Genomic DNA, 15,303 nt, shown 5'->3' on the forward strand with positions numbered 1-15,303 from the left:
GAGAAACCCAAAGGACAACATGGGACAGTTCTAATAGAAAGAATACGACTGGTGGCGTGAAAGCAATAACATTACATTACATTACATTACATTTCATTTAGCTGACGCTTTTATCCAAAGCGACTTACATTACAGGGACATCCTCCCTGGAGTAACTGAGGGCTAAGTGCCTTACTCAAGGGCCCACCTCACTATCCATTAGACCACCACTAGCAATAACACAACACGTCTGATCACAGGGATGGGTCACGTGATGTTCCCAGTAATGCCACCATGAAGGTAGATGTTTGGAAAGATAAAGAACTGTATAAGTTAATAAATATTATTCTGAAGCCACGAGACGTTCCTCTGATGCTCTGGGTTTATACGTGTGCAGATTCTATATGAATAAATAAATAACATTTGTGTCGTGTTGTGTTGTGCCAGACCTGAAGCTCCGCCTGACATATCTGTCATCAATCAGAGGTGCTGCAGACAAGTCTCTTCCTCTCTCTCACACACACACACACACACACACACACACACACACACACACACAGTATTTCCTCCTCTCAGTGTGCTTGATCATTGGAACGAGCAGCAGCTGAACCCGTGAGTTACGCTTTTATTTAATTATTAACATTTTATATATTTGTTCCTTGTGATGTCGTGAAGGTTAATCATTATTTGCTTTAGGACTAAATGTGAAGGAGCCACGTCAGTGCTGCGATGTTAAAGTCATATATGATATAATATGATATCCAACAGTCAGTCTGATCTAAGAGCTGAATGCAAAGTCATTCCCTGCTTTAACGTCTGCTTCTGTCTCTTTGTTCACGAGGCAGTTTAAGGTGCTTTTTATTTTGTAAATCATTTGTTTGTGAAGTTTCTAAAGATTTCAAACTAAAACACGAAACAGGATCTGCTGCAAATAAACATAAAGAGGAACAACTAAACATGATCATAGTCTCTTCTTTAAACATTGTATTTCTCGTCTGTCACACTTTGTTTTGATATCATTGAAATAGTTGCTTTGAAGGAAACCGTGTGGAAGCTTTCTCTGACTCATCAGGCTGTCAGCTACGAGCACTTACCGTAACTAATCACAATATGAATACTGTATTGTAAAGAAACAATGAGACATCAGACCGTGGGAATGAAAACGTATGATCGTCACAAAAAGATAGAACCGAGAAACTCGTGCCACATGAGAGGTTCTCGGAAATGTGTTTCTGATTCGGAGTGAACGTTGCGTAGGAGGGCCAGAGCTAGCTGTTAGCATTTAGCTCTCACCCAGCAATGTTCTTTGCAGAAGCTAATTAAACCTGCATTCCCTCTGACATCCAGGAGGGGGCGTCTCCTCAGATTGTATAGAAGTCTATGGTTGCAGTCGAATAGTCCATTTAGCAGGAACCTTCCTAACGGAGTGAAATGACCCGGAGGTCCCTCAGTGGCAGCCATGATAAGAGCTGGTTCTCTAGATGAAAGGAAAGGAGGTTTCAAGCTTCCTTTATAACCTCCTTTAGCTTAGGAACCACTGGACCTCCCTAACCTAAAGGAGAGGAGAACATGCTGCCCCACAATGCCTTGCGGCCGCAGCATTTGCCGTCACACAACAGTCGGCCGTTCACGGAAACAACCGATTATGACGGAGAAATGATATCATGAAAGTTACGGTGCTTATTAAGCTTTTTAAAACGGTAACTTGCCAAAGTTCATAAAGCATAACAGCATCAGAGCACGGTGCAGAGTCTCTAGATGAGTTTACAGTAGTCCCTCGTTCTTATTAAACATCCATGTTGTAGTCCGCTGTATAGAAACTGTAGTTTCCATAGTTTCCCCACAGCAGCAGACGCACATTCATGACGTCCGCTGGCGCATCATAAACACGTCGGATAGTGGAAGTGCAGTCGATTCTCTAAAGTACCGCAGTCTCTTCTCCTAAGTCCTTTTGAATTCTCCTATCCACTATCCCTTAACCCCGTGACCTTTCACTCAGAGGTCAGGGGATAGACGATAGGGTTAGAACTTACTTCTCTCTCTCTTTATACCTCTGTGAACATTTTCCTGATGAGTTTCTGATCTCGGTCTCTAGCTTCCAGTCTTCTCCAACACAGCATGAAGTTCATTTAGTAAATGATGATCCCTTTTAGAGTGAAATAGACACAAAGCAGCGTATGCTTCAGGGCGGAGCTACCTGTGATTGACAGGTCGCTAGCGCAATGTTGTTTGTGTTTTTATTTTAAAACTTTAACCCTGTGACAGTTTGTGTTTTCACTTTGAGATAATGCTACCCTTCAGGGCTCTGGACCCGTAACCCATAGCCATCCTCTCTCAGGTCGCACACCTCACAGTCTCTGCTCCAGACCACAGTTTGTTGCATTGGTTCATTTCTCAGAAGGTTCGGTTTGCGTTCACACGGATTAAACTCAAACGGACTATAAACTGTAAACACAAGTCATGTCCAATCCCGGCAATTTCTACCGTAGCTTTGGAGCATCGGCAGGTTGTTCTCATGCTGCTGGTCATCTGGAGATCATATCAATGGACTGCATATGATTATACAATCAGACAACATGCGTTAAGAAACATTATAACACCCATAATGAGAGACGTCCTGCAGTCAGGAGCAGGTTTCACCGACGGCAGGTGGCTCTGACTTTTATGTAAAGTTGACGGAGCGTTTAAACTTTACACGATTCTATTCAACTCTTCATTCAGCTTCACTCGTTCACTAAAGACTTTGAAGACATCCGGGTTCTTGTGACTCGTAAATACTACGTTTCCTATGTTTTGGTGCGGACTGCGTTCACACCAGAGATGATCCGCTCCAGAGTTCACTAGCAAGCGCTCTGAGACCACCTCTTTCAGGTTGTTCACTTCAGAGGTCTGAGACCACCTCTTTCAGGTTGTTCACTTCAGAGGTCTGAGACCACCTCTTTCAGGTTGTTTAGTTTACTTCAGAGGTCTGAGACCACCTCTTTCAGGTTGTTTAGTTTACTTCAGAGGTCTGAGACCACCTCTTTCAGGTTGTTCACTTCAGAGGTCTGAGACCACCTCTTTCAGGTTGTTCACTTCAGAGGTCTGAGACCACCTCTTTCAGGTTGTTTACTTCAGAGGTCTGAGACCTCCTCTTTCAGGTTGTTTAGTTTACTTCAGAGGTCTGAGACCACCTCTTTCAGGTTGTTTAGTTTACTTCAGAGGTCTGAGACCTCCTCTTTCAGGTTGTTTAGTTTACTTCAGAGGTCTGAGACCACCTCTTTCAGGTTGTTTAGTTTACTTCAGAGGTCTGAGACCACCTCTTTCAGGTTGTTTAGTTTACTTCAGAGGTCTGAGACCTCCTCTTTCAGGTTGTTTAGTTCACTTCAGAGGTCTGAGACCACCTCTTTCAGGTTGTTTAGTTTACTTCAGAGGTCTGAGACCTCCTCTTTCAGGTTGTTTAGTTCACTTCAGAGGTCTGAGACCACCTCTTTCAGGTTGTTTAGTTCACTTCAGAGGTCAGAGACCACCTCTTTCAGGTTGTTTAGTTCACTTCAGAGGTCAGAGACCACCTCTTTCAGGTTGTTTAGTTCACTTCAGAGGTCTGAGACCACCTCTTTCAGGTTGTTTAGTTTACTTCAGAGGTCTGAGACCATCTCTTTCAGGTTGTTTAGTTCACTTCAGAGGTCTGAGACCACCTCTTTCAGGTTGTTTAGTTTACTTCAGAGGTCTGAGACCACCTCTTTCAGGTTGTTTAGTTTACTTCAGAGATCTGAGACCACCTCTTTCAGGTTGTTTAGTTCACTTCAGAGGTCTGAGACCACCTCTTTCAGGTTGTTTAGTTCACTTCAGAGGTCTGAGACCACCTCTTTCAGGTTGTTTAGTTCACTTCAGAGGTCTGAGACCACCTCTTTCAGGTTGTTTAGTTCACTTCAGAGGTCAGAGACCACCTCTTTCAGGTTGTTTAGTTCACTTCAGAGGTCTGAGACTGCGTTCACACCGACCCAAACCAAACGCACCAGTGTTCGATTCAAAGGGACTAAACACTGCTGGTGTGAATGTGACCTTGCACTCTTCAAAAGGTTTGCATCGTGTTAGTATCTACAGAGGAAACGTACAGGGCTGCAGAATAAATATAAATGTAGGAAGTGGATTTAAAGGAAGTCGTTAAACACACACAAAGTGTACGTTTATCGGCACAGAATTAAAATAAAGTCTGCGTCTCCAACATCAAACTGAAGTCTGTTTGACCTTTGAAATACGAGAAGTCGGAGAGGACGACCTGCAGAGAGCAGAAGTGCAGAGCGGGAACTGTGAGGCGTTTGAGGAACAGCCAGCTGTCAGTAAACATCAGCGTTTCTCTGCGCTCACAGGAGTCCGAGCAGCTGATAGAAAACATTCTGCCTCTGAACAAACTGAAGGAAGGTTGTTTACTTCCAGAACACAGTGACATCACTACGGAACACGCACGCTGCTATTGGCTAGCGCTCCAACACATTAAGGGGCGGGACATCTCTAAGCTGGTTGACCAATCACAGCAGAGCCGGCCAGCTAACCAATCAGAGCAGCTCTGGTTTCAGACAGAGGGTGAGCAGAGGAGCTGCAGCTCAGGCAGTGAGAGGAGAGGAAAGAGCTTTCTGAACAGATGTCCTCTTTGAGTCAAAGTCCCTTTAACATTTCATTACATTTAAATACAATGTAATGAATGTAAGTGAAATCAGTTCGCAGTGGATTCGTCAGTCTCTGATTAATAAACTCAAAACACTTTCCTGTGAACTACAGAGATATTAACATTTCAATCATTCACATGGTAATAAAATGAAAAAGTGACGTTCGATGGAAAGTCGAGAATAAGATCTTTAAAAGTAATTTGTTTCTGGGAATAGGCTTGTAAAAAAAACCTTCATTATTTATATTTGTGTAATATATCTACCCTCTCTCTTTTAGATATTTAAATAATAGTAGTAAATGTTTAGATTAGAGTATTATCTGCACATTTCTCTCTCTGCTCTTACAAGAGTTGAATGACTTCATGCTATCATTTAAATTAAATCATTATAATATATGTTTGAACATTGATCTAAATCCTCAGACTTTTGGGTTTAAAAACCTTTATTTATTTATTTCAGGGACTTTTTAAAATAACTTTGTTAGCTGCACATTTATCTCTTTGACTTATTTTCAGCTCAAAGACGTTCTCGTCTGCAGGTTGTTTTTATTCCTGTGGCGCTGTGTGGAGCCTCTGATCTGGGTCACTGACCTGGTTTCTCTGCAGACTTCCTGTCTCACCTGAGAACAGACGTCCTGCAGCGACCACAGCGCTCTCACTCAGCTCTGTGCCACTTACATATCATTTAGACGTCTGATGCACGTCTTCCCCCTCTGTGACCTACGGAGGCTGATGTTCAGGTGTATATCAGTATGTAGTGTCTCTACTTTAAAGAGTCCTCTCCTGCTGATGTTCAGGTGTATATCAGTATGTAGTGTCTCTACTTTAAAGAGTCCTCTCCTGCTGATGTTCAGGTGTATATCAGTATGTAGTGTCTCTACTTTAAAGAGTCCTCTCCTGCTGATGTTCAGGTGTATATCAGTATGTAGTGTCTCTACTTTAAAGAGTTCTCTCCTGCTGATGTTCAGGTGTATATCAGTATGTAGTGTCTCTACTTTAAAGAGTTCTCTCCTGCTGATGTTCAGGTGTATATCAGTATGTAGTGTCTCTACTTTAAAGAGTCCTCTCCTGCTGATGTTCAGGTGTATATCAGTAGGTAGTGTCTCTACTTTAAAGAGTCCTCTCCTGCTGATGTTCAGGTGTATATCAGTATGTAGTGTCTCTACTTTAAAGAGTCCTCTCCTGCTGATGTTCAGGTGTATATCAGTATGTAGTGACTCTACTTTAAAGAGTCCTCTCCTGCTGATGTTCAGGTGTATATCAGTATGTAGTGTCTCTACTTTAAAGAGTCCTCTCCTGCTGATGTTCAGGTGTATATCAGTATGTAGTGTCTCTACTTTAAAGAGTCCTCTCCTGCTGATGTTCAGGTGTATATCAGTATGTAGTGTATCTACTTTAAAGAGTTCTCTCCTGCTGATGTTCAGGTGTATATCAGTATGTAGTGTCTCTACTTTAAAGAGTCCTCTCCTGCTGATGTTCAGGTGTATATCAGTATGTAGTGTCTCTACTTTAAAGAGTCCTCTCCTGCTGATGTTCAGGTGTATATCAGTATGTAGTGTCTCTACTTTAAAGAGTCCTCTCCTGCTGATGTTCAGGTGTATATCAGTATGTAGTGTCTCTACTTTAAAGAGTTCTCTCCTGCTGATGTTCAGGTGTATATCAGTATGTAGTGTCTCTACTTTAAAGAGTCCTCTCCTGCTGATGTTCAGGTGTATATCAGTATGTAGTGTCTCTACTTTAAAGAGTCCTCTCCTGCTGATGTTCAGGTGTATATCAGTAGGTAGTGTCTCTACTTTAAAGAGTCCTCTCCTGCTGATGTTCAGGTGTATATCAGTATGTAGTGTCTCTACTTTAAAGAGTCCTCTCCTGCTGATGTTCAGGTGTATATCAGTATGTAGTGTATCTACTTTAAAGAGTTCTCTCCTGCTGATGTTCAGGTGTATATCAGTATGTAGTGTCTCTACTTTAAAGAGTCCTCTCCTGCTGATGTTCAGGTGTATATCAGTATGTAGTGTCTCTACTTTAAAGAGTCCTCTCCTGCTGATGTTCAGGTGTATATCAGTATGTAGTGTCTCTACTTTAAAGAGTCCTCTCCTGCTGATGTTCAGGTGTATATCAGTGTGTAGTGTCTCTACTTTAAAGAGTCCTCTCCTGCTGATGTTCAGGTGTATATCAGTATGTAGTGTCTCTACTTTAAAGAGTCCTCTCCTGCTGATGTTCAGGTGTATATCAGTATGTAGTGTCTCTACTTTAAAGAGTCCTCTCCTGCTGATGTTCAGGTGTATATCAGTATGTAGTGTCTCTACTTTAAAGAGTCCTCTCCTGCTGATGTTCAGGTGTATATCAGTATGTAGTGTCTCTACTTTAAAGAGTCCTCTCCTGCTGATGTTCAGGTATATATCAGTATGTAGTGTCTCTACTTTAAAGAGTCCTCTCCTGCTGATGTTCAGGTGTATATCAGTATGTAGTGTCTCTACTTTAAAGAGTCCTCTCCTGCTGATGTTCAGGTGTATATCAGTATGTAGTGTCTCTACTTTAAAGAGTCCTCTCCTGCTGATGTTCAGGTGTATATCAGTATGTAGTGTCTCTACTTTAAAGAGTCCTCTCCTGCTGATGTTCAGGTGTATATCAGTATGTAGTGTCTCTACTTTAAAGAGTCCTCTCCTGCTGATGTTCAGGTGTATATCAGTATGTAGTGTCTCTACTTTAAAGAGTTCTCTCCTGCTGATGTTCAGGTGTATATCAGTATGTAGTGTCTCTACTTTAAAGAGTTCTCTCCTGCTGATGTTCAGGTGTATATCAGTATGTAGTGTCTCTACTTTAAAGAGTCCTCTCCTGCTGATGTTCAGGTGTATATCAGTAGGTAGTGTCTCTACTTTAAAGAGTCCTGTCCTGCTGATGTTCAGGTGTATATCAGTATGTAGTGTCTCTACTTTAAAGAGTCCTCTCCTGCTGATGTTCAGGTGTATATCAGTATGTAGTGACTCTACTTTAAAGAGTCCTCTCCTGCTGATGTTCAGGTGTATATCAGTATGTAGTGTCTCTACTTTAAAGAGTCCTCTCCTGCTGATGTTCAGGTGTATATCAGTATGTAGTGTCTCTACTTTAAAGAGTCCTCTCCTGCTGATGTTCAGGTGTATATCAGTATGTAGTGTATCTACTTTAAAGAGTTCTCTCCTGCTGATGTTCAGGTGTATATCAGTATGTAGTGTCTCTACTTTAAAGAGTCCTCTCCTGCTGATGTTCAGGTGTATATCAGTATGTAGTGTCTCTACTTTAAAGAGTCCTCTCCTGCTGATGTTCAGGTGTATATCAGTATGTAGTGTCTCTACTTTAAAGAGTCCTCTCCTGCTGATGTTCAGGTGTATATCAGTATGTAGTGTCTCTACTTTAAAGAGTTCTCTCCTGCTGATGTTCAGGTGTATATCAGTATGTAGTGTCTCTACTTTAAAGAGTCCTCTCCTGCTGATGTTCAGGTGTATATCAGTATGTAGTGTCTCTACTTTAAAGAGTCCTCTCCTGCTGATGTTCAGGTGTATATCAGTAGGTAGTGTCTCTACTTTAAAGAGTCCTCTCCTGCTGATGTTCAGGTGTATATCAGTATGTAGTGTCTCTACTTTAAAGAGTCCTCTCCTGCTGATGTTCAGGTGTATATCAGTATGTAGTGTATCTACTTTAAAGTTCAGGTTGTATATCAGTATGTAGTGTCTCTACTTAAAGAGTCCTCTCCTGCTGATGTTCAGGTGTATATCAGTATGTAGTGTCTCTACTTTAAAGAGTCCTCTCCTGCTGATGTTCAGGTGTATATCAGTATGTAGTGTCTCTACTTTAAAGAGTCCTCTCCTGCTGATGTTCAGGTGTATATCAGTATGTAGTGTCCTCTACTTTAAAGAGTCCTCTCCTGCTGATGTTCAGGTGTATATCAGTATGTAGTGTCTCTACTTTAAAGAGTCCTCTCCTGCTGATGTTCAGGTGTATATCAGTATGTAGTGTCTCTACTTTAAAGAGTCCTCTCCTGCTGATGTTCAGGTGTATATCAGTATGTAGTGTCTCTACTTTAAAGAGTCCTCTCCTGCTGATGTTCAGGTGTATATCAGTATGTAGTGTCTCTACTTTAAAGAGTCCTCTCCTGCTGATGTTCAGGTGTATATCAGTATGTAGTGTCTCTACTTTAAAGATGTAGTGTCTCTACTTTAAAGAGTCCTCTCCTGCTGATGTTCAGGTGTATATCAGTATGTAGTGTCTCTACTTTAAAGAGTCCTCTCCTGCTGATGTTCAGGTGTATATCAGTATGTAGTGTCTCTACTTTAAAGAGTCCTCTCCTGCTGATGTTCAGGTGTATATCAGTATGTAGTGTCTCTACTTTAAAGAGTCCTCTCCTGCTGATGTTCAGGTGTATATCAGTATGTAGTGTCTCTACTTTAAAGAGTCCTCTCCTGCTGATGTTCAGGTGTATATCAGTATGTAGTGTCTCTACTTTAAAGAGTCCTCTCCTGCTGATGTTCAGGTGTATATCAGTATGTAGTGTCTCTACTTTAAAGAGTTCTCTCCTGCTGATGTTCAGGTGTATATCAGTATGTAGTGTCTCTACTTTAAAGAGTCCTCTCCTGCTGATGTTCAGGTGTATATCAGTATGTAGTGTCTCTACTTTAAAGAGTCCTCTCCTGCTGATGTTCAGGTGTATATCAGTAGGTAGTGTCTCTACTTTAAAGAGTCCTCTCCTGCTGATGTTCAGGTGTATATCAGTATGTAGTGTCTCTACTTTAAAGAGTCCTCTCCTGCTGATGTTCAGGTGTATATCAGTATGTAGTGTACTCTACTTTAAAGAGTCCTCTCCTGCTGATGTTCAGGTGTATATCAGTATGTAGTGTCTCTACTTTAAAGAGTCCTCTCCTGCTGATGTTCAGGTGTATATCAGTATGTAGTGTCTCTACTTTAAAGAGTCCTCTCCTGCTGATGTTCAGGTGTATATCAGTATGTAGTGTCTCTACTTTAAAGAGTTCTCTCCTGCTGATGTTCAGGTGTATATCAGTATGTAGTGTCTCTACTTTAAAGAGTCCTCTCCTGCTGATGTTCAGGTGTATATCAGTATGTAGTGTCTCTACTTTAAAGAGTCCTCTCCTGCTGATGTTCAGGTGTATATCAGTATGTAGTGTCTCTACTTTAAAGAGTCCTCTCCTGCTGATGTTCAGGTGTATATCAGTATGTAGTGTCTCTACTTTAAAGAGTCCTCTCCTGCTGATGTTCAGGTGTATATCAGTATGTAGTGTCTCTACTTTAAAGAGTCCTCTCCTGCTGATGTTCAGGTGTATATCAGTATGTAGTGTCTCTACTTTAAAGAGTCCTCTCCTGCTGATGTTCAGGTGTATATCAGTATGTAGTGTCTCTACTTTAAAGAGTCCTCTCCTGCTGATGTTCAGGTGTATATCAGTATGTAGTGTCTCTACTTTAAAGAGTCCTCTCCTGCTGATGTTCAGGTGTATATCAGTATGTAGTGTCTCTACTTTAAAGAGTCCTCTCCTGCTGATGTTCAGGTGTATATCAGTATGTAGTGTCTCTACTTTAAAGAGTTCTCTCCTGCTGATGTTCAGGTGTATATCAGTATGTAGTGTCTCTACTTTAAAGAGTCCTCTCCTGCTGATGTTCAGGTGTATATCAGTATGTAGTGTCTCTACTTTAAAGAGTCCTCTCCTGCTGATGTTCAGGTGTATATCAGTATGTAGTGTCTCTACTTTAAAGAGTCCTCTCCTGCTGATGTTCAGGTGTATATCAGTATGTAGTGTCTCTACTTTAAAGAGTCCTCTCCTGCTGATGTTCAGGTGTATATCAGTATGTAGTGTCTCTACTTTAAAGAGTCCTCTCCTGCTGATGTTCAGGTGTATATCAGTATGTAGTGTCTCTACTTTAAAGAGTCCTCTCCTGCTGATGTTCAGGTGTATATCAGTATGTAGTGTCTCTACTTTAAAGAGTCCTCTCCTGCTGATGTTCAGGTGTATATCAGTATGTAGTGTCTCTACTTTAAAGAGTCCTCTCCTGCTGATGTTCAGGTGTATATCAGTATGTAGTGTCTCTACTTTAAAGAGTCCTCTCCTGCTGATGTTCAGGTGTATATCAGTATGTAGTGTCTCTACTTTAAAGAGTCCTCTCCTGCTGATGTTCAGGTGTATATCAGTATGTAGTGTCTCTACTTTAAAGAGTCCTCTCCTGCTGATGTTCAGGTGTATATCAGTATGTAGTGTCTCTACTTTAAAGAGTCCTCTCCTGCTGATGTTCAGGTGTATATCAGTATGTAGTGTCTCTACTTTAAAGAGTCCTCTCCTGCTGATGTTCAGGTGTATATCAGTATGTAGTGTCTCTACTTTAAAGAGTCCTCTCCTGCTGATGTTCAGGTGTATATCAGTATGTAGTGTCTCTACTTTAAAGAGTCCTCTCCTGCTGATGTTCAGGTGTATATCAGTATGTAGTGTCTCTACTTTAAAGAGTCCTCTCCTGCTGATGTTCAGGTGTATATCAGTATGTAGTGTCTCTACTTTAAAGAGTCCTCTCCTGCTGATGTTCAGGTGTATATCAGTATGTAGTGTCTCTACTTTAAAGAGTCCTCTCCTGCTGATGTTCAGGTGTATATCAGTATGTAGTGTCTCTACTTTAAAGAGTCCTCTCCTGCTGATGTTCAGGTGTATATCAGTATGTAGTGTCTCTACTTTAAAGAGTCCTCTCCTGCTGATGTTCAGGTGTATATCAGTATGTAGTGTCTCTACTTTAAAGAGTCCTCTCCTGCTGATGTTCAGGTGTATATCAGTATGTAGTGTCTCTACTTTAAAGAGTCCTCTCCTGCTGATGTTCAGGTGTATATCAGTATGTAGTGTATCTACTTTAAAGAGTCCTCTCCTGCTGATGTTCAGGTGTATATCAGTATGTAGTGTCTCTACTTAAAGAGTCCTCTCCTGCTGATGTTTCAGGTGTATATCAGTATGTAGTGTCTCTACTTTAAAGAGTCCTCTCCTGCTGATGTTCAGGTGTATATCAGTAGTTAGTGTATCTACTTTAAAGAGTTCTCGCCTGCTGATGTTCAGGTGTATATCAGTATGTAGTGTCTCTACTTTAAAGAGTCCTCTCCTGCTGATGTTCAGGTGTATATCAGTATGTAGTGTCTCTACTTTAAAGAGTCCTCTCCTGCTGATGTTCAGGTGTATATCAGTATGTAGTGTCTCTACTTAAGAGTCCTCTCCTGCTGATGTTCAGGTGTATATCAGTATGTAGTGTCTCTACTTTAAAGAGTCCTCTCCTGCTGATGTTCAGGTGTATATCAGTATGTAGTGTCTCTACTTTAAAGAGTCCTCTCCTGCTGATGTTCAGGTGTATATCAGTATGTAGTGTCCTCTACTTTAAAGAGTCCTCTCCTGCTGATGTTCAGGTGTATATCAGTATGTAGTGTCTCTACTTTAAAGAGTCCTCTCCTGCTGATGTTCAGGTGTATATCAGTATGTAGTGTCCTCTACTTTAAGAGTCCTCTCCTGCTGATGTTCAGGTGTATATCAGTATGTAGTGTCTCTACTTTAAAGAGTCCTCTCCTGCTGATGTTCAGGTGTATATCAGTATGTAGTGTCTCTACTTTAAAGAGTCCTCTCCTGCTGATGTTCAGGTGTATATCAGTATGTAGTGTCTCTACTTTAAAGAGTCCTCTCCTGCTGATGTTCAGGTGTATATCAGTATGTAGTGTCTCTACTTTAAAGAGTCCTCTCCTGCTGATGTTCAGGTGTATATCAGTATGTAGTGTCTCTACTTTAAAGAGTTCCTCTCCTGCTGATGTTCAGGTGTATATCAGTATGTAGTGTCTCTACTTTAAAGAGTCCTCTCCTGCTGATGTTCAGGTGTATATCAGTATGTAGTGTCTCTACTTTAAAGAGTCCTCTCCTGCTGATGTTCAGGTGTATATCAGTATGTAGTGTCTCTACTTTAAAGAGTCCTCTCCTGCTGATGTTCAGGTGTATATCAGTATGTAGTGTCTCTACTTTAAAGAGTCCTCTCCTGCTGATGTTCAGGTGTATATCAGTATGTAGTGTCTCTACTTTAAAGAGTCCTCTCCATGCTCTAATGTTCAAAAAGCTCTTTATTTCTCTCATACTGTCTGTGCTGCAGCTCCTCTTTTCACCCTCTGTCTGAAACCAGAGCCCAGTCTGCTCTGATTGGTTAGCTGGCCGGCTCTGTTGTGATTGGTCAACCAGCTTAGAGATGTCCCGCCCCTTAGCCTATCGGTACAATGTGTAGGGGCGCTAGCCAATAGGAGCGTGAGTGTTCACATGCACTAACTCCTGTAGAACACAGAGCGACTCTTTAAAGAAAGTCAGAAACACAAACATGTAGTAAATGGTTCTCAGTGGGATGTCTTCTTCTGTCTCTCCACAGCAGCAGAAGATGGATTACTCTCTGGAGGACATGTCCAACCAATCGTATCCGGACTACAACTACACAGACTTTGACTACGACCTGGTCTCTCCGTGTGCTCCGCAGAACAACCACAGTGTGCAGCTGGTCGTCGGGCCGTACGTTCACTCCATCATCTGCATCCTGGGCCTGGTGGGCAACAGCCTGGTGATCGTCACCTACGCCCTCTACAAGAGGACCAAGTCCATGACGGACGTGTACCTGCTGAACGTGGCGGTGGCCGACCTGCTGTTCGTGGCCTCACTGCCGCTCATCGTCTACAACGAGCTGACGGCGTGGTCCATGGGTCCGGTGGTGTGCAAGCTGCTGCGCGGCTCCTACAGCGTGAACCTGTACAGCGGCACGCTGCTGCTCGCCTGCATCAGCAGCGACCGCTACGTGGCCATCGTGCAGGCGCGCCGCAGCTTCAGACTGCGCTCGCTGGCCTACAGTCGCCTCATCTGCGCCGCCGTGTGGGCGCTCGCAGTACTGCTGTCCGTGCCCTCCTTCTACTTCTACAGCTTGTACCAGCCGACCCACAGCAGGGACTTCATGGACGAGGAGGACGGGAACAGCACCGACGGCACGGAGTACGTCTGCGAGCTCAGGTTCATGGACTCCACCGAGGCTTTGACCTCCAAGGTGGCGCTGCCCAGCATGCAGCTGGCCGTGGGCTTCTTCCTGCCGCTGCTCGTCATGGTCTTCTGCTACAGCGCCATCGTGGGCACGCTGCTGAAGGCCAGGAACTTCCAGCGCCACAAGGCGGTGCGCGTGGTGCTGGCCGTGGTGGCGGTGTTCGTGGTCTGCCACCTGCCCTACAACCTCACGCTGCTGTACGACACCGCCAGCATGTTCAATCTGCAGAACTGCGAGGACGTGGACTTCCTGAAGACAGCCAAGACGGTGACGCAGACCCTGGCCTACCTGCACTGCTGCCTGAACCCCGTGCTGTACGCCTTCGTCGGGGTGAAGTTCAGGAACCACTTCCGGAGGATTGTGCAGGACCTGTGGTGCCTGGGGAAGAGGTACATCCGGCCCCGGCGCTTCTCCAGGGTCACCTCCGAGATCTACGTGTCCACCCGCCGCTCCGTGTCCAGTGAGAACGGCTCGTCCTTCACGATGTGAGGACGCCGGGAACATCTCCGGAGGTCCACTCTGAAAATCCTCCGGTTCCCTAGAGGTTCTTCATTAGGTTCCCCATTGGCACTATCATGAGCACTGGCTCCGTCACGAGACGAACCCGAGGGCTTTAACGCGAGACACAAACACCTGCTGCATCTTTAATCTTTCCTGACGTCTTCAAGACTTCCTGAAGTGAAATCAACCTGAGAAGGAAACCCACCGCCGGGCGGCGAACACAAAGATTAAAGTTTCCTAAAAATCATCAAAATACCATCTGTTTTTTCAAACTGACCTCAGACTCTCTACTCAGCGTCCTGAATAAACAAGACGAATATTTTAACACCACAACTTTTCAGTGATTAAAATAAATACAGAAAATAATCTAAGATCTAGTTCATTATCACTTTATCCATGTCAGGTTGAGCTGTCTGTAAACTCAGAGACGAGTCACACATTTATTTAGTCAGAATTTTTTAATTTTCAGAATGTCAGAAAAAATACAGAATTTTTTATTTTCAAGAAAAAGTCAGAATTTTCAGGAAAAAGTCAGTTTTTAGATTTTCTGTATTTTCTGAAAGAAGACAGAATTTTAAAACTGTCAGAATATTCAGAAACATCTGGAAATGCGCTCAACAGAAGAGTCCCTGAACACACCACCATCCTGGGTGGCGGTCCACTTAAACTTCAAAAATCATTATTCTGTCTAACCTAATCTGATATCCCAAGTGTTGCTTTAGGTTGTAATTGGAAAGGAAAAGGAGCAAATGTGAAATAGATTAAATCACCTTAAATACCTATGTATTACTTGCATTCATCATTTATAGGGTGGATTCATGTAGTCTTTATATAAAATGCAGAAGAAAGACATTTATTTGATACGATTTACTTTTAACTTGTTCTCTCAACCTCAAAACAAAGCTGTATTCTGTCTGTTGTTTCATAAAATAAACTATCTTCAAGAAGTAAACCTGGGGCACGTGTTTTACATGTCTGATATCCTTTTCTGGCCCTGGTGGATAATATTTCCCAGAGCTTCCTGGAGTGAAAGATGTATCCGGTGGGGAGTTGGGGGCCAAGTGTTTGCTGTCTCCCTGGACCCGGAGCACCATCTCTAATCTCCGAGGTGTTCT

The 15,303-nt window shown here is 42.8% G+C and overlaps 1 protein-coding gene across 2 annotated transcripts; it reads left to right on the top strand.

Moving 5' to 3' along the window:
* Window positions 1-445: 445 nt before the first annotated feature.
* Window positions 446-15,127, top strand: LOC117496583 (C-C chemokine receptor type 6-like). Of its 2 annotated transcripts, none has more exons than XM_034148285.1 (2): window positions 446-591; window positions 13,034-15,127. In XM_034148285.1, the coding sequence occupies exon 2, from the start codon at window positions 13,043-13,045 to the stop codon at window positions 14,174-14,176; it is 1,134 nt and encodes a 377-aa protein (XP_034004176.1). In that variant the 5' UTR covers window positions 446-591; window positions 13,034-13,042; the 3' UTR covers window positions 14,177-15,127. The 2 variants fall into 2 exon arrangements, with proteins under 2 accessions (XP_034004176.1, XP_034004177.1); XM_034148286.1 differs by having other exon boundaries at window positions 13,037-15,127.
* Window positions 15,128-15,303: the final 176 nt, after the last annotated feature.

This window comes from Trematomus bernacchii, unplaced genomic scaffold (genome assembly GCF_902827165.1).
Source record: "Trematomus bernacchii unplaced genomic scaffold, fTreBer1.1, whole genome shotgun sequence".
In the NCBI taxonomy this organism is placed as follows: Eukaryota; Metazoa; Chordata; class Actinopteri; order Perciformes; family Nototheniidae; genus Trematomus; species Trematomus bernacchii.